This window comes from Phalaenopsis equestris, unplaced genomic scaffold (assembly GCF_001263595.1).
Source record: "Phalaenopsis equestris unplaced genomic scaffold, ASM126359v1 Scaffold233169, whole genome shotgun sequence".
Lineage (NCBI taxonomy): Eukaryota > Viridiplantae > Streptophyta > Magnoliopsida > Asparagales > Orchidaceae > Phalaenopsis > Phalaenopsis equestris.
The window spans coordinates 17,147-33,595 of NW_018251122.1; the positions used below are offsets into that span (position 1 = coordinate 17,147).

The 16,449-nt window shown below is 34.8% G+C and overlaps 1 protein-coding gene across 1 annotated transcript in view; it reads right to left on the bottom strand.

Annotated features, from left to right (window-relative positions):
- Positions 1 to 1,566: 1,566 nt before the first annotated feature.
- Positions 1,567 to 16,449, bottom strand: part of LOC110038588 (serine/threonine-protein kinase STY17-like) — a 44,161-nt gene continuing 29,278 nt past the window's right edge. Inside the window, exons 6-11 of the mRNA XM_020743464.1 lie at positions 15,599 to 15,678; positions 15,381 to 15,443; positions 15,146 to 15,264; positions 14,457 to 14,542; positions 13,546 to 13,667; positions 1,567 to 1,868 (exon numbers count right to left, since the gene is read on the bottom strand). Coding sequence (XP_020599123.1) covers positions 1,745 to 1,868; positions 13,546 to 13,667; positions 14,457 to 14,542; positions 15,146 to 15,264; positions 15,381 to 15,443; positions 15,599 to 15,678 — 594 coding nt within the window. The 3' untranslated portion in view covers positions 1,567 to 1,744. The remainder of the gene's footprint in view (positions 1,869 to 13,545; positions 13,668 to 14,456; positions 14,543 to 15,145; positions 15,265 to 15,380; positions 15,444 to 15,598; positions 15,679 to 16,449) is intronic.

The window sequence follows — 16,449 nt, forward strand, 5'->3', positions numbered from 1 at the left end:
TTTTTTTCAATAAGTTAACAAGCCGAACACGAGCTAAAATGTGTTCGTTCGTGTTCGGCTCGTTTTGGCTCGAAATACTACTCATCAAGTTCTCACAATTAGTTTAAATCTATATATATTAAGTAGTATTTTAAAAAAATCTAATTGACTACAAGGCTACAAAGATTTATAATCAATTAAAATATTGATTAAGAAAATAAAATAAAAATTATTAAATTACATTCAAATGATGTTTTAATATAAATAATAATTTTTAAATGTTGCCACAACTCTTTAACATCTTATGGTTACGTGATTAGGGTTGTCAAAACGATTCTTTGTTCGTGAATAGCTCGCTTTCGGCTCGTTTGCTGAGCTCAAAATATAAACGAGTCGAAAACAGGCTGAGCCTGGGCTTGCTTGTGTTCGACTCGTTTACACCCCTATTATCAATAATAAGTGAAAAGAAAAAATATAATAATAATAATAACATGAGAAGGAGCACGAGTTTTATTTAGCTGAACAGAAAGAGAAGGTTCTTAATAAAAATATGAATGCTCACCATCTCGAGAAACTAATAATAATAATAAGAAGAGGACTTTTTTAATTTAACAATAGATAATATTTTAATCACTGTTATAATAATAAAATAGCTGTGTTACAGCCGTCCATCACTGGCTATCGCCAGCAAATTAGAGACGAGGATCAAACTGACTAGGTAAGACTTATAATCCTATTATATAGACAAGGCAGCCCGCTCTAGAGTATATATATAACTAAATTATTTTAAGCTTGACTTTAAAAGAGAGACTTCATAATTTTAAAACATGGGCAGACTTTTCAAAAAGAAAATTTGCACATTTTTTTAGAATGAGAGCAATTTGATTGAAATTTTCATTCAAATATGCGTAGCATTCTCAGCCTGTTCAGTTTAAACTATCAGTCTTCAATAATTTTGAGATTGTGGAAAATTTCAGCGTACCATACTATTTATTTTGCATGAATCTTAAACACACATACATGACGCAATTACATAACATATTATGTTCTTCAGAGTATAACATGGTGTTTAATGCATTCACAAGATGCAATACATGTTTAAAAATACTAACACACATCTTAAGACAATGAATCAACGCTGGAAAATGCTTTGAAATGCAAGTATAGGCTTGAAATCATTGAAACTTTATTGATTGCACTTATATCCTGTTAAAATGCATGTACATAACTTGAAAGTACTAACACAACTTCTTGAACGAATCTTAGAACGCTTGCAGGAATCTCAAGGTCTTGCATCGTAGATGAACACTATCTACATCATGAAATTATTCAAAGATTTTGAAATATTTTATCTTTATGACGAGCCCAAAAATCTCATTCTGAATTTTTCAAAGACCGCAGTTTATCTTGTGAGTATATATTGCAGATTCGGTGGTGATAATTGATTCATACATTCAAAGTAATATCTACTTTGAGAAAAATAAAGACCAATAATAGAATTTACTTCGAAAAGAGAGCAATATAAATGATATTGATTATTGAACTTATAACGAAATAAAACCAATATATATAAAATTCTATCTAACAGTAATTTTCTCCTATTGGTTTATTGCAGACTTGAGCAATATAGAGGCCGACATAAAGCCATCAAGTTCTAGCAAACAGTCAGGAGCTTGGATCAGGCAATACAATTAGCTAGATGAATTTATGAATCTTTAAGAGAAAATTCTTTTTTTTCCTCAATATAATAACAGGACGTAGAGATCTAGAAATATACCTGCCAACTTGCTCTTTGTGCAGTATGTTTCTGGATGGACGATAGCCGAGAAATAATTTCCCTGAATGTTGGCCTATTCGCAGCGTTATAACTCCAGCATTGCTCAATCAACCTGAAAAGTTCAGTCTAATAAGTTAAACATCATCACCCTAAATTGTGGTGTCTAGAACTCCAAAATAATACATATGAATAAGAACTGAGAGCACATTTTTTTACAAAGAAGACTTACATACATACCACTCAATTACTATGTATTTACATAGCTAACACCAAAACTTCAATTTTTACATACATAACACCTTACCTATGCATGAAAATGTGTATTTTAAATTTTAAAAGTTAAAATCGTGGCATTTTTTATGTGATATGAAAGACATCAGTGGTACACATGTAAAAGGAAAATTTTTGGTGTTAGATATGTAAATACATATGAATTGGGCGGTATGTATGTAAATGACCCTTTTTACAACCTTGACACATTGACCTGTTGATATGCATATAACCGAGGACCACAAAGACCCACCAATGGTTTAGGAAACTATGGTTCTCTTACATTTGAGCGAGAGAAATATTCTCCCCTAATTATTCATTATTGTATTTTTATCTCCTTCTTTTTCATCACTGTGATTTGAAATTCCCTCTAATTATATGTGTTAGTTTCAGTTGTATATATATTTGATATTTGCTTAAGAAGAAAATTAGTATTTTTTCTTCTAATAATGTTCCTTCTAAATTTCAATATGGTATCAGAGCAAAAAAACAAATCCTAGCTCTTCTTTTCGGAGCCTCTCAAACAACCTTAATCTTCCCTACAGCAGCCAAAAGTTCCTTCGACCAGCCAGCAGGCCTCTGTTGCTGCCGCCAGCCTCTTCTTTCCTCTATTGGCCCTCTCTTTGCCGCTACTACATGCAGTAACAACAACCTCCTTCGCGCGACAACCATTCTCCTTGATTGCGGCAATACTTCTCCTTGATCTACCTTCTCTACCGAAACAAAACTCCTAGAGGCCTTCCCTGCATGCACGATTCCCTCGCGAGTCATTCCTTGCTAGGGCCAGTCAGTTGAAATTAAATCTTGATTTTCTCTCTCTAGTGGAAATCTTCTGTCGTCTAGGGACCAATAGTAAATCCTGTGTCGGTGGCAAACTGTTCTTCTATTGGGAGGAAATCTTGGGTCGGTGACTGACAATTTCTCTCTAGTGGAAATTATGTGTCCGCCGAGACAGATAGTATCTCCTCGGCATATCATGAAAAACAAATACGACATGAAAGTTGTTGTTGACCTCATTTTCAGTGAGGTCTTAGTCTCCCCATATCATGAAAAACAAATACGATATGAAAGTTGTTGTTGACCTCATTTTTAATGAGGTCTTAGTCTCCTACTCTTAGAACCCAAGATCTAGCTTTAGAAGTTCCTTATTGACCATCCTAGCGGACTAGTAATTGAACCCACTTCGCATAGAAATTAGAACCACTTATTGACTCATTTTTGTGCAAACCTCGCATGAGTAGTCCCAAAAACTCAACTCTTAGTTGCAAGGGCTAAGCACTAACATGTAGAGAGCCCGAAAATGAGTTCCTACAGGATCAAACAACCATAGGTGAACCCTCCATGACTCGAACACTCGCAAACCCTGCAATTCACGCGCTCACTGCACCACGCTCGATGTTGACTTAAATTGAACTGACCGTCAGCGAAATTGTCCGGACAACCTCGCATGACGAAACGGACTACACGGATGCGTCTAGGACATCGACTTTAGCTAGAAAGAACACCCACATCATTATGGTTCCGCGCACAAGCAGATAACACAAAAATTGATGCACCTTTATTTTATTTAGCGGGGCGCGAGGCCAGGCTCAACCCAGGTTCAACTCGGGTTCAATTTGGGTTGGACTTGGGCTGAACAAGGGTTAAACAATTTTGAATTTCAAATAAGCTATTTAATTATTCTTAATTGAATGTAATTAGGAGTTGAGATTTTCCAACTGAGTCGGTTGCAATAATGGAATTCATTTAATTCCCCGCGTAACGTCTTTCTGAGAATTGGCGCGATACAAAAATCCTTCTTCCCGTCACTCCGGATGATTCTTACTTGCCTCGTCTCCTCTTCCCTGCGCCCGAAGACCCTTGCCTGCTTCGCCTCTATCACTCACTCCCACTCCCCATCTCTGCCTCGCCCAGAAGCTCTCCCACACGCGCCTGCTTCGCCCTCTCCTAAGTTTGAAACCCAACTCCCTCTCTCGTTCGACGCATTCTCCTCCAGTTCGAAGCCCTCGCCTGCTCCCCTCTCTCGCCTCTACCGACGGCTTGCCTCCCCTTCTCTGCATCGAAGTTCCCTCATGTACGGCTCGACTCTCCCTGATTCGACCGAAACTCTCTCTCGCTCGACTCACTCTTCCTCACTCGCTACCTCCTTCCTCGCTACCTCCTTCCTCGCCGAACAACCCTAACCGCTCAACTCCCCCTTCTCCCGGCTGCATTTCTATCTCCATCGAAACGGCCTTCCTCTTCTACCAGCCCGCTTTCTCTTTTCTGGTCGTGCTTTTGCTATACTACAAAAAGGGTAAAGCTAGGGTGTCTCCGCTCAGGTGCCTTTGATTACTTTAGGATGGACATTGGATCAGTTTGACCGCCCTTGGAATTGTACACTTGAGTTACCATCCCCCATCTTCTGATGCATTCATGTGGTTTGTGCTATTGAACAACTTAAGCTGTAGCACCCCCCACTGATGAGGAAAATAGGGGCTTCTAGTGCAGGTAAATTCTCAAAACTCACCCAATTAGTTTTTAAAGGTTCTGATTGCGAAGGAAGAATCAATCTCTTGCCCTTAGGGGGTTATCTATATATCGTTATTGATGAGGATCGTGAAACATGAAACATTTCATCTTCAGTAATTGTTTTGTTAGCATCAAGCTTCAATTTTTTTTTTTTGTGAATGATTAAGCTAGCTCAACTAGCTCAATATAGTTCAGAGACGAGGGTCGCGCCTTCCATCATCCTCTTGGCTTAGTGTAGCAAATTTCGTTCAGAGACTTGGTTCATGTTTTGATGCAGGACTCGCTTAACGATGTTATTTTTTTTAAAGGTGATTGTCATCGGACTCTTTTCTTATCTATAAGATAACCAATTCAGAAGCTAACTTGCTTAATGAGAGAAATTGGAAAGAGCTATGTGAGCAAGGTTTTACTTAAACTTTCTTAAACCTGATAAAGAAGGTGTATGCCAACTTGGTTCAGGAAGATTTGTATGCATGCTACTCGGTCTTTATACATCTATATGTCTAATGTCTAACGTTTACTTTTTATTATATGCACGACACTCAATTGCCATGTGCTTGCATATCTAACACCTTGGCTTCAATTTTTACGTGCATACCATACAATGCTTATATTCTCTACATATGTGGAACCTAAACTTTACAACTACACCACTCAGATCTTTAATTCTACATAAGAGGTGCTTCCATTCCTTAATGTGAAGGGTATTTTTTCATACTTAGGATTTATACGCTATTTTAGAAAAAAATTTGGCACCGTTTCGGCGTTGTTTTAAACACTGTTTTGAAAATGATTTGGGCACTGTTTTGGGGTTGATTTTGAGAGCTTTGTCTACTGTTTTGGGGCTGATTTTGATAGCTTTGTCTACCATTTTGGAGGCATTAAACCCATCATTTGAGAGATTGTTCTAATCATTATTTGGGGCGGATTTTGAAAGCTTTGTCTACTGTTTTGGAGTTCATTTTGATAGTTTTGTCTACTGTTTTGGAGCTGATTTTGATAGCTTTGTTTACTGTTTTGGAGGCATTGAACCCATCATTTGGGGGGTTTTTCTAATCATTGTTTTTGGGCTGATTTTGAAAGCTTTACCTACTGTTTTTGGGCTGATTTTGATAGTTTTATCTACTGTTTTGGAAGCATTAAACCAATCATTTGGGGGGTTGTTCTAATCATTGTTTTGGGGATAATTTTGAGAGCTTTGCCTACGGTTTTGGGGCTGATTTTCATAGTTTTATCTACTGTTTTGGAGGCATTAAACCCATCATTTTGGGGTCTTTTCTAATCACTGTATTTTGAAAGCTTTGTCTACTGTTTTGGGACTGATTTTGACAGCTTGGTCTACTGTTTTGGAGACATTAAACCCATCATTTGAGGGGTTGTTCTAATCATTGTTTTGGGACTAATTTTGAGAGCTTTGCCTACGGTTTTGGGGCTGATTTTGATAGCATTGTCTACTATTTTGGGGCTGATTTTGAGAGATTTGTGTACTGTTTTGGGGCTGATTTTGAGAGTTTTGTCTACTGTTTTGGAGACATTAAACCCATCATTTGGGGGGCTGTTTTAATCACTATTTTGGGGCATTTTGGTGGGATGATTTTGAGTCAATCTATGCACTGTTTTAAGGCATTTTGGTGGACTAATTTTGAGGCAATCTATGCACTATTTTGGAGGCATTAAAAAAACTATTTTGGGGTTGTTCTATGCACTGTTTTGGCGAGGTTTATGTAGTCTTTAAGTGTTGATTTCATGCGGTTTAGAGTTTGATTTAGGGACCCCTTTTGCCCACCGTTTTGGGTTTCAATATATTGTTATTTAAACGCTTTGATACCGATTCACTTGTTGTTCCCCCCTGGCTTTGTTAGTTTTGGAAGTGGGTCGACCTTCTCCTTTTTTTTGTTTCATTTCTCTCGCCACATGGTTAAGTCAAAAAAAATGAGAATTTCTGATTTAATCATTTGGAAGACACTTAAAGATATTTGAGAATTAGTTGGAAAAAACTTAATTTAGGATAAAACACTTTAAATCACTGCAAGCTCAAGTTAGAAGCATAGACTTCCTAGACTTTAGGAACACTCCCTAGGTGAGAGTCCATCTACCTAATTTTCAAATAAATGATGAAACTAAGCACTTGACCTTAATCCACAAATCGATTAAAACACTAAACACGAGGATACACTAGGATGTGGTTCACAACTTTCTTGATTAAATCAAACAGTGAAATTCCCGCAATGACTTAACTTACAGTGAAACCCAATGCACCGAGATTTGAGCTTGAACATTACACTCAAATCCTTCTGGTGATTAGGTATATTTGTCAATGCCACATATGAATTATTGGAATAGAATAATTCTAGGGTCTAGGTGGCGAGAGCGATGACGACATTTCTTATGTGTGTTACGAGAGACAATTAGAATAGTATCTCTTACCTCGAGGACTCCCCATAAGGGGAGAGGATAAGAATCAATGGTACTATTTGCCAACTATCGGTGAGATTGCCGCCCTCAACACTCTTAGATTGCTAGTAGTCTTAGTTCGATTAGGGTAATTAACCTATGGACTAAACTACTTTACAAAAATATATTTTTAAATTAACGTTTTCTCTGCAACAAAAAGAATTACCTTTTGATTGTCAAATTAAATTCTACATGCATGAAAATAAATAAAAATAATAATAATTATTATAACAAAATAAGATAAAAGGTTCATAAAGATCCGCTGTTAATTACTTGGATCGAGGTTATGACTGTCTTCCGTAGATTGTCAAGTTGGTAGCTCTTATCCAAAGTTGGGATACACACAATCCAGCTCTGAACCACCACCTTTAACGATGTCTTACACTCAGTTTCGGTCTTCCATACGTTACTACAAATTTTGCTTGAGATTTCTACGACTCATTTTTTTGACTTTCGTGCTGGGTTTTCCCGTTTTGCTTATTTTTCTTGCAAGTTTATTTAAATTTGTTGCAAATCATACCATCCTTGCAATACTAATCACGCAACAGTAACAGTTGTCGAAGTACACTTTTACAATTTATTTACAGTATTTTACTTTACTGCATTTTACTTTTTCAAGCATTTTTATTTATCTGCAATTTACTTGTTTTGCATGCAAAATTAGAAATGAAACGGAAACAAAAACAAAAAAAATAAAATCAAACTTTGACAACAAAACTGTGAAACATAAACTATCAATCTCAAACACTTAAACCCCGGAGCCCTCGCTATAGCAGGACGTTTAGAGCTAAATTCGTGGGCAGCACAATGAGGAATTCGGACCGAGCAGCAAGAGGACCTTCTTCAGCAACCTCTCTCTTTAGTTTAACAATAGCAACCCATAGGATTTCGAGGTAACTAAATCCTCACACCCTCTTTAGACCCCTACACAACGCATTGTGCAGCATAAGTCCAAACTCGCCTTAGATTTCGAGGTTATCGTTCGGTACGACGTAAACCCTCATATTCTTGTGGGTTATTTGCATAATCGAGCATTATGCAAGTATAAGTCCCAAATAATTTAATTGGCAGGATCAAACACTTAATTAACACCGTCTCCAAAATGTAGTTTTGGAGTTCATTTTGATAGTTTGGGAAGTCACCGAGATTTCTCCTCAGGATCCGTGACGTCTTCCACCTTTTTCCTTCATTTGGATGCCTAAAATAACTACCCACACCATATGATAGTTTGGGAAGTCACCGAGATTTCTCCTTAGGATCCGTGACGTCTTCTACCTTTTTCCTTCATTTGGATGCCTAAAATAACTACTCCCATTTGGTCATTTCACACTTGTCTTTCCACGTCCTACCGTGAAACCTAAACTTTAAATTCCTGAATATTACTACCTCTGATTATTATGTAATTAACTATATGGGTCTGCCTCTATAGGGAACTTGGAACTTGTTGGTCACACATAAAAAGGTTCGCAGGTCAAACAGATGTCACAAATCTCATAGTTTGCAGGATTTGGTCCATCGTCGAGGTATACACTTATCTTTCGGAAATGTGTAATATTCGCAGTAGTGGACATGATTATGCAAACTATTACACGAATGAGATCTATTTGGTCTCATTTTTATTAAATTAAAACATATTATTTTTAAAACCCAAACTATATACCTCTTATATTAAACTAAATTTCAAAATTATTTTCAATTTCAAAATAAAAAAGTTGACTGACAGTTGTTTCTTCCTCTTCAGAAGTTACTTTTAAACCCGAGCCAAAGAAATTTAGTTCTGCATAAAGTAAAATCTCTCCTTGCTTCACCAATCACAAATTACATGGCAACAATTTTCTTCAATAATCTCAATCTGTGTTCATGTACATAGAGAAAAATAATGCACCAGAAATTACTGATCCTAAACATAGAGCATGGAAGATTGAAGATCACATGGTCATGTCATGACTTGTCAACTCCATGACTACAAAAATTAGAGAAAACTTTCTCCTCTAAAACATGACAAGAAATTTGAGATGCCGCAAGGGAAACCTATTCAAGTGTTCACAACACCTCATAGTTTTTTGACATTGAAACTAAATTACATGACCCGCAATAGAATGTGTTGAATGTTAGTCAATACTTCAACACTCTCTCCAAATGTTGACGCCAAAAAGATGTGTATAAAGCATACATACGGAGGTGCTCACAAAACTCAATTCTTTACAAAATAATTGTTGAACATAAGAGAACAATCAAGTTCCCTCTAAGACTCAACAAGAAACTAGATAAAGTCAAAAGAAGAATCACATGAACCAAGCTTCTTCCCTCAATTTATGAAGCCTCTACTAAAGTGCGAAGGGAAGAGAATAGGAAGAAACTCATGATGGCAGGTAATCCCACTATATAAAATATTAACTTGGATTTATACACAAATAAATTATCACAGCACAATAAATCGAGAAACGGACTAGGTGTGAAACTCGGTCATATGAAGAAAAAACATTGGAAAATTTATGAAAAACTTGCAGATTGGAAGCCCAATAAAGTCAAAAATGATAGGAAAAATGAAACAAACACAACATCAAAGGAAGATAAGCCTCATGTACATAGTTATTTCAGCAAGCAACATCTTGAAGTTCCCCAAATACTTCTGGGACAATATTTTGAGTCATCTATCAACCTTCTAGCACATCAGGACAATTTTCTGTGTTCTTATTGCTCTCAACAAAAAAAATCAGCATTGAATAATGGCCTCTAGAGCATCTGATCACAGGATAGATGATATCACAGCTTTTAAATCCTTTCATTCTTACAAACACAATGATGCAGTTAAAAACGAAAATGGCTCCCTCTCATTTGTGGAAGGAAGAGAAAGTGTTAAACTCACAAATAGTCTTATTATTCACTCTATGTTTTATGTTCTAAAACTTAACTGCAATTTACTTTCTAAAAATAAAATTAGTCGTGACATGAATTGTTTTACTAAATTCTACCATAATCTGTGTGAATTTCAGGTGATTGACTCTGGGAAAGCGATTGACAATGCTAACATGTATCATAGACTTTATTTGTTCACTAGGAATCCGACGTCAAAAGATCTTCCCACCATTCATAATCTTTTGAGCCAAGTCTTGTATCTGAGTCTTTTTCTCATAAAGTTAAGTTATATTATGGTATTTTCGTCTAGAGCATCCTAATTTCTATTATACTAAAAAAATTTATCCTCATTTGTTTATCAATAAAAATAATAGTTCTTATGGGTGTGAAACTTGCCAACTTATTAAATATACTCGTCAAGTGTACCCAAGCTTGAAATACAAACCAACACATGCCTTCTCCATGGTTCATAGTGATTTCTAGGAGCCCTCAAAAATAAAACATACAAATGAGGCTAGATGGTATGTTACCTTCATTGATGATCACACCAGGACCACTTGGACTTTTCTCATGAAAAGAAAAATATGAAAAACTGTCGACAAATTTGAAGCCTTCCACATCATAATCTTCATCCAATTTCAAGAGCAAAATTCCAATTCTAAAAACCTATAGTACAAAAGACTACTACAACTCCACTATTGGTCATTATCTATCTAATAATGACATCATTCATATAAGAACTTGTGTTGGCACACCCCAACAAAATAGTGTAGTTGAGAAAGAACATACATCTCGAAGTGACCCGTATAATTCTATTTACTAACAATGCACCCAAATAATTCTAAGGGGATGTGATTCTCACATTCACTTATCTCATAAATATGATGTCCAACAGAGTGCTAAACTTTAACAAACCTCTCAAACACTCTCATAAAATCCTACCCCATATTCAGTTATTCTTATCTAAACTACTCAAAATTTGTAGTTGCATTGCTTTTGTTTATCAACATCAACCACATCAAACCAAACTTGATCAAATGCATCTTTGTGGGTTATTTTTAAGAAGAGAGGGGGGGATAAATCCTACTTTTCAGAAACACAAATTTTAAAACTCCACGGATGTCAACTTTTTTGAAAACCAACCATAGTATCCCAAATCTAACATTCAGAGAGAGATAGTTGAAGAGAATATCAGATTTGGGATACCATTCACGAACCTCAAGCTGATTTCCCTTGTATTAATGATGAGCCCGCACTTATCCCCACTATCACAAATTAACCTGAAAATGGACCTACTACTCCCCTAAATTCTCTCACACCTCCCACCAAGAACCTAAAACTTTGTGTACACCAGAAAGAAAATACCTAATGAGCATTTAAGGATCAATATGCAAATCAAGATTACAAATCACTGGAACCAACTCCACGAGCTCTAAACATTCACATAGAGGTTAGATCAACATATCATGAGCATCAAAAGGAAGAATGAGCACAAGAATGCACAAGATACCTGATAGAAGAATTTGTGACTATTGAAAATTACCATCCTCTTAAAATTCTTTTATTCAAATTTGGATAATGTGTAGGTCCAAAACTCAATTCAAGAGACCTTATCGATTCCTGCTTGAAAAAAGGCCGTGGAAGAAGAGATTTTTACCCTTGAAAAGAATGGTACATAGATCATAACAACTCTGGCGCTAAGGAAAAGAGTTTTACAGTGCAAATGGGTATTCAATATCAAATACAAAGTAGAAATACAAAGTAGATGGAAACATAAAAAGTTTCAAGACTAGACTTGTAGCAAAAAAAAAAGTTCACTTAGTCCAATGGGATTGACTGCTAGGACATATTTGCATCAATGGCAAAACTCAACACAGTAAGAATATTATTGTCTTTTGCTATCAATCAAAACAAACCTTTATATCATCTAGACATTAAAAATGTAATTCTTAATGAGTTTTTGAGGAAGAAGTCTATATGGAAATAGCTGCATGATTACAGAACACAGATAATCAACTAGTATGCAAACAAATTAAATCATTGAATGAATTGAAACAATCTTCTAGAGCATGGTTTGAAAAGTTCATCAAGGCTATTTTTGTCAATGGGTATTATTAGTGTCAGGTTGATCATACTTTGCTTGTGAAATGAAATCCAAAAAATATGATAGTCATCCTTATTGTGTATGTAAATGAAACTATTCTTACAGGCAATGATCTAAAGGAACTTGAAACAATCAAAAGAATAATTAATGGCTATTGAGTTTGAAATCAAAGATATTGGAACTTTAAGATACTTCCTGAGAATGGAAGTAGCTAAATCCAAAGAAGACATTATCCAATCTCAGAGAAAATATATCCATGACTGATTAAAGGAGACAAGAATGTTGGGATACAAACAAACTTATACTCCTATGGATCCCAATCGACGAGCATCAAAAGGAGAGAATAACACTCCAGTTGAAAAATGAAGGTATTGAAGACTCAGGAGAAACTTTACTTAGATGTCACATATAAGACCCAACATTGCTTTTTCTGTGAGTGTGGTAAGGCTACATATGAACGATCCAAATAAAGGTCATTTTGAAGCGATCTTTTGAATTCTGAGGTACCAAAAGCTGACTCTACGACATGGATTGATATTTAAGAAAATTGAGAACTATGATATTGAGATCTACACTAATGCTAGCTGGCAAAAAAACCAACTGAAATAAGATCTATCACGAGTTACTGTTCATTTGTATTTGATAACCTGATTACTTAGAGAAGTAACAAAAAGTTGTGGTGGCAAAAAGTAGTGCAAAAATCTAAGTATTGTACCCCGGCTCTAAAAATTTGTGAAGGGATGTGGCTAAAGAAGTTATTAGTGGAACTTCACACGGAGAACAAAAGCAATATTTCAATGAATCTGATACACCATGATCGAACCAAACATATACAGATTGAGAGACGCTTCCTCTTTAAGAAGGTTAATAGGGGTTGTCCAGCTAAATTGAATCCCAACTCAGTATCAGATTGCTGACATTTTTATCAGGGCCCTTCCTCAAATTTTAAGCACCATTTTAATGATCTAAGTAGCAAGTTTGGGGTATATGACACATACAACCCAACTTGAGAGGGGAAGTGCTGATATACATATAACCGAGGATCACATGAGCCCACCTACGATTTAGGAAACTGTGGGTTTGTTATTACATTTGACGGGGAGAAATTGTTCTCTCTTAATTATCCAATATTGTATTTTTATTTCTTTCCTTTTCATTATGATGATTTGATTTTCCCTCCAATTGTATGAGGATTAGTTTGAGCTGTATATATATTTGATACTTGCTTAATAAGAAAATGAAAATTTTTTCCTCTAAGAAAGTTCTTTAATTTCTACAAATCCAAATATATCAAACAATGTAGATATGATTGAAACTTGAAAATAAAGGCATATATGTGAATATCAAGAGAAAATGCTGAAGAAAAACAGCTAAATGAATGACTAAATTTTATTGAGAATTTTGAGAAAGGAAAATGAGGATCCCTGTTGGAAAATATAATGGAAATATTAAAATCATCTTTCAATGCTCACGAGCATCGTCGATTTTTTTGAAACCACTAAAATGTAAGGAAACTAAGACGAGCAAAAATATTACATAAGTGAGATATAGTTACAAAGCAAAGAATAATGGAGCTTATGAAGAGTTTTACTCTTTCAGGCCATAACGATACAGCTTCAGAGAAGCGTTGAAAGGCGGCCTCTCCTTAGCGATATACGCATTGGGTACTTCTCTATCTTCAATATTAGATAGTGGTGGACTCCCCTCAATCATCTAAATGTAATTACATGAAAAACTTTAGTTCATATACAACAGGCTGAAATTTTGCACTACTTCGTGAAATTCAGGTAGGTCAATACGAAATATCAAAACTTAATTTTCTTTATAAGTTTACTTCAAAATTCAGTAAAAGTTAAAATGAAGTCAAGTTCTTTGCACATCTCATATATGTGCAACAACATAAAGGTGTTCAAGAACTACTGTAGAGAAGTATGCATTTTAATAGAAAAGAAATATAATTTTAGGCTTAACTAAAATGTTCCTAGAATTAGAATATCTTCATATTAAAATTGGAAAAAACATGAATCAAGTTAATCAGATGCATTTTGCTTTACCGTAGTAAAATTAAAAGATGTAACAGAGCTCAAAGCTTCAAAAATACATTCAACAATACTATCAACCAACAAAAGTGCACAGCAATTATACCCCAAATAGAAGATGGGCAAACACATGTGTTGAAATAAACAGATCAAGCTATGAAAACTTGGGCGCCGTTTGGGATAACTTTGATTTTAGTTTTTAATTTATATTTTTATCTTTTTGTTTATATTTTTACTTGAAATAAAATATATTTGATATGTTATAAGATGTCTATTTGTTTTTAAAAACACTCAAAATAACTTTTAGATGTTTTGAGTGATTTTAAAAATAAGCTAATTTGTTTTTGAAAGTAAAAATAAAAAAATGCAAAAATACGCGCTAAACAAATATATTTTTAAAATAAAGAGTAAAAAACAAAAATGATCCCAAACAAGCGCTTGGGGAATTATTCAGATGATCTACCTCTTGTAAGATCAATGCAAATGAGAACACATCCACCCCTGTACCATACTCTTCATTCTGCAAAATTTCTGGAGCTGAATACCTGCCTTCTTATAGAAAAAGAAATATAATAAGCAACTACCATTTTTTTGTCCTTAAAAAATGTAAGCATTATAACTAAAGAAAAAACAGTGAAAGAAAAATGATGAGAGGATAATACTTTTTGAAAGATTTACAAAAATATCCCTCAATTCCTAAGTATTTACATAATCTAACACTAAAACATCAATTTTTATATACATGCTACCTTACCTATGTATGAAAAGGTGCATTTTACATTTTAAAAGTTAAAATGGTATCTTTTTTATTTGATATGAAAATTGAGTGGTATAATGTAAAGAGTAAAGTTTAGATGTTAAATATGTAAATATATAAGAGTTAGGTGGTATGTATGTAAAAGACCAATACTTTATTGGGCTGCAGATGATTAATGGAAGCAGCACATTGACAAGAACAGAAACAGATATAATATCAAGAGCATTAATGAGTACACAAATTAGAACAAACTAAATATATAAAAATTGAAGTTTAGGTGTTAGATATGTAAATACATAAGAATTGAGTGGTATGTATGTAAATCTTCCAATTAAACAATGAGATTAACAAGAGCAGAACAAAACAAATTCAAATAATGAATGAGAAGAACCTACAGGAAGTATCCCGACAAGATCGATGTCGTTCCTCTCGAACACCATTGGCTGCATTCAGCAACTTGCTAACTCCAAAGTCTGCAACTTTGAGATGGCCAGAGTCATCCAGCAGAATATTTCTGTTATCTTAACAATAAAACACAATCCACATAAGAGCAGTTTCCGCATACATCGGAACAACATGGAATCTATGAGATATGGAAAGAAAACACATGAAAGATAGAAGAAAACTCACGTAGGTTCGAGATCTCGATGAATGATTGGTTCGGGTCTATGCTCATGTAAGTAATTCATTCCTCTGCAAATTGTTTATTAGAATATTTATTACATAAATTCAAAAACAAAGTGGTTTTGTAATATCAACAAGCAATTATGTCTAGAGACAAAAATTTTGTTAGCTTACTTCACTCATCAATATAGAACAGAGGTAGAGAGAGTCATAATGGTTTAAACCTTGCAATGTCAAGAGCAAATCTGACTGCAGTTGATGGCTTTAATGCTCCCTTCCGCTTTAGATAAGCACGGAAATCACCCTAAATTTCAGAAAAAAACTAATTTAAAGGGAAATGAAAGACGAAAAAAGAAAACTAGTTAACATTAATTCAGGATGTAGTCACGTGATTGTAGGAATTAGAAGAGAAATTTGAAAAGCCAACTTGAATTAAGGTAAATGTTTCATCTTTTCATGAAGCTATAGCAAACTTCTACTGAAGTTTTCGCTAGAAAAGACTATCCGGTTGACATTTTCTTAGGAAAACAAGAGCATAAATAAATAGAAGATTTGCATACACACCACTCAATTCCGATGTATTTTGCTATTTAACACCTAAATTTCTTTTTTTTTTTTTTACATACAATCAACCTTACCCATAAAAAGGTGAATTTCACTTCTTAAAAGTTAAAATGAAGGCATTTTTATGTGATATGAAATATTTGGATGGTATAAATATAAAAAGTAATGTTTAGTTGTTAGATATGAAAATATGAAGACAAGGGGCATTGTAGGAATTGGGTGATATGCAGCACAAGCATGTATTCAAAAGGTTCTTTCCAGCACTGGGCTCATCTAACCTAATAACTGAGCTATAAGACCAAGTTGGTGCACCAAAAAATTAACCTAACTATAGGATTAGAAATATGAAGACAAGGGGATCCAATAATAAGCATAATTTATACTTGACAAGCTTGCACATAAGAAGCCACAAAGTGTCATTAAAGAAAACATCTAAAAGCTACACCAAATGTGGAATTCTTTTCCTGTAGGAAATCTGCAATATGAAAGAATTTATTTCATTATCTCAAAA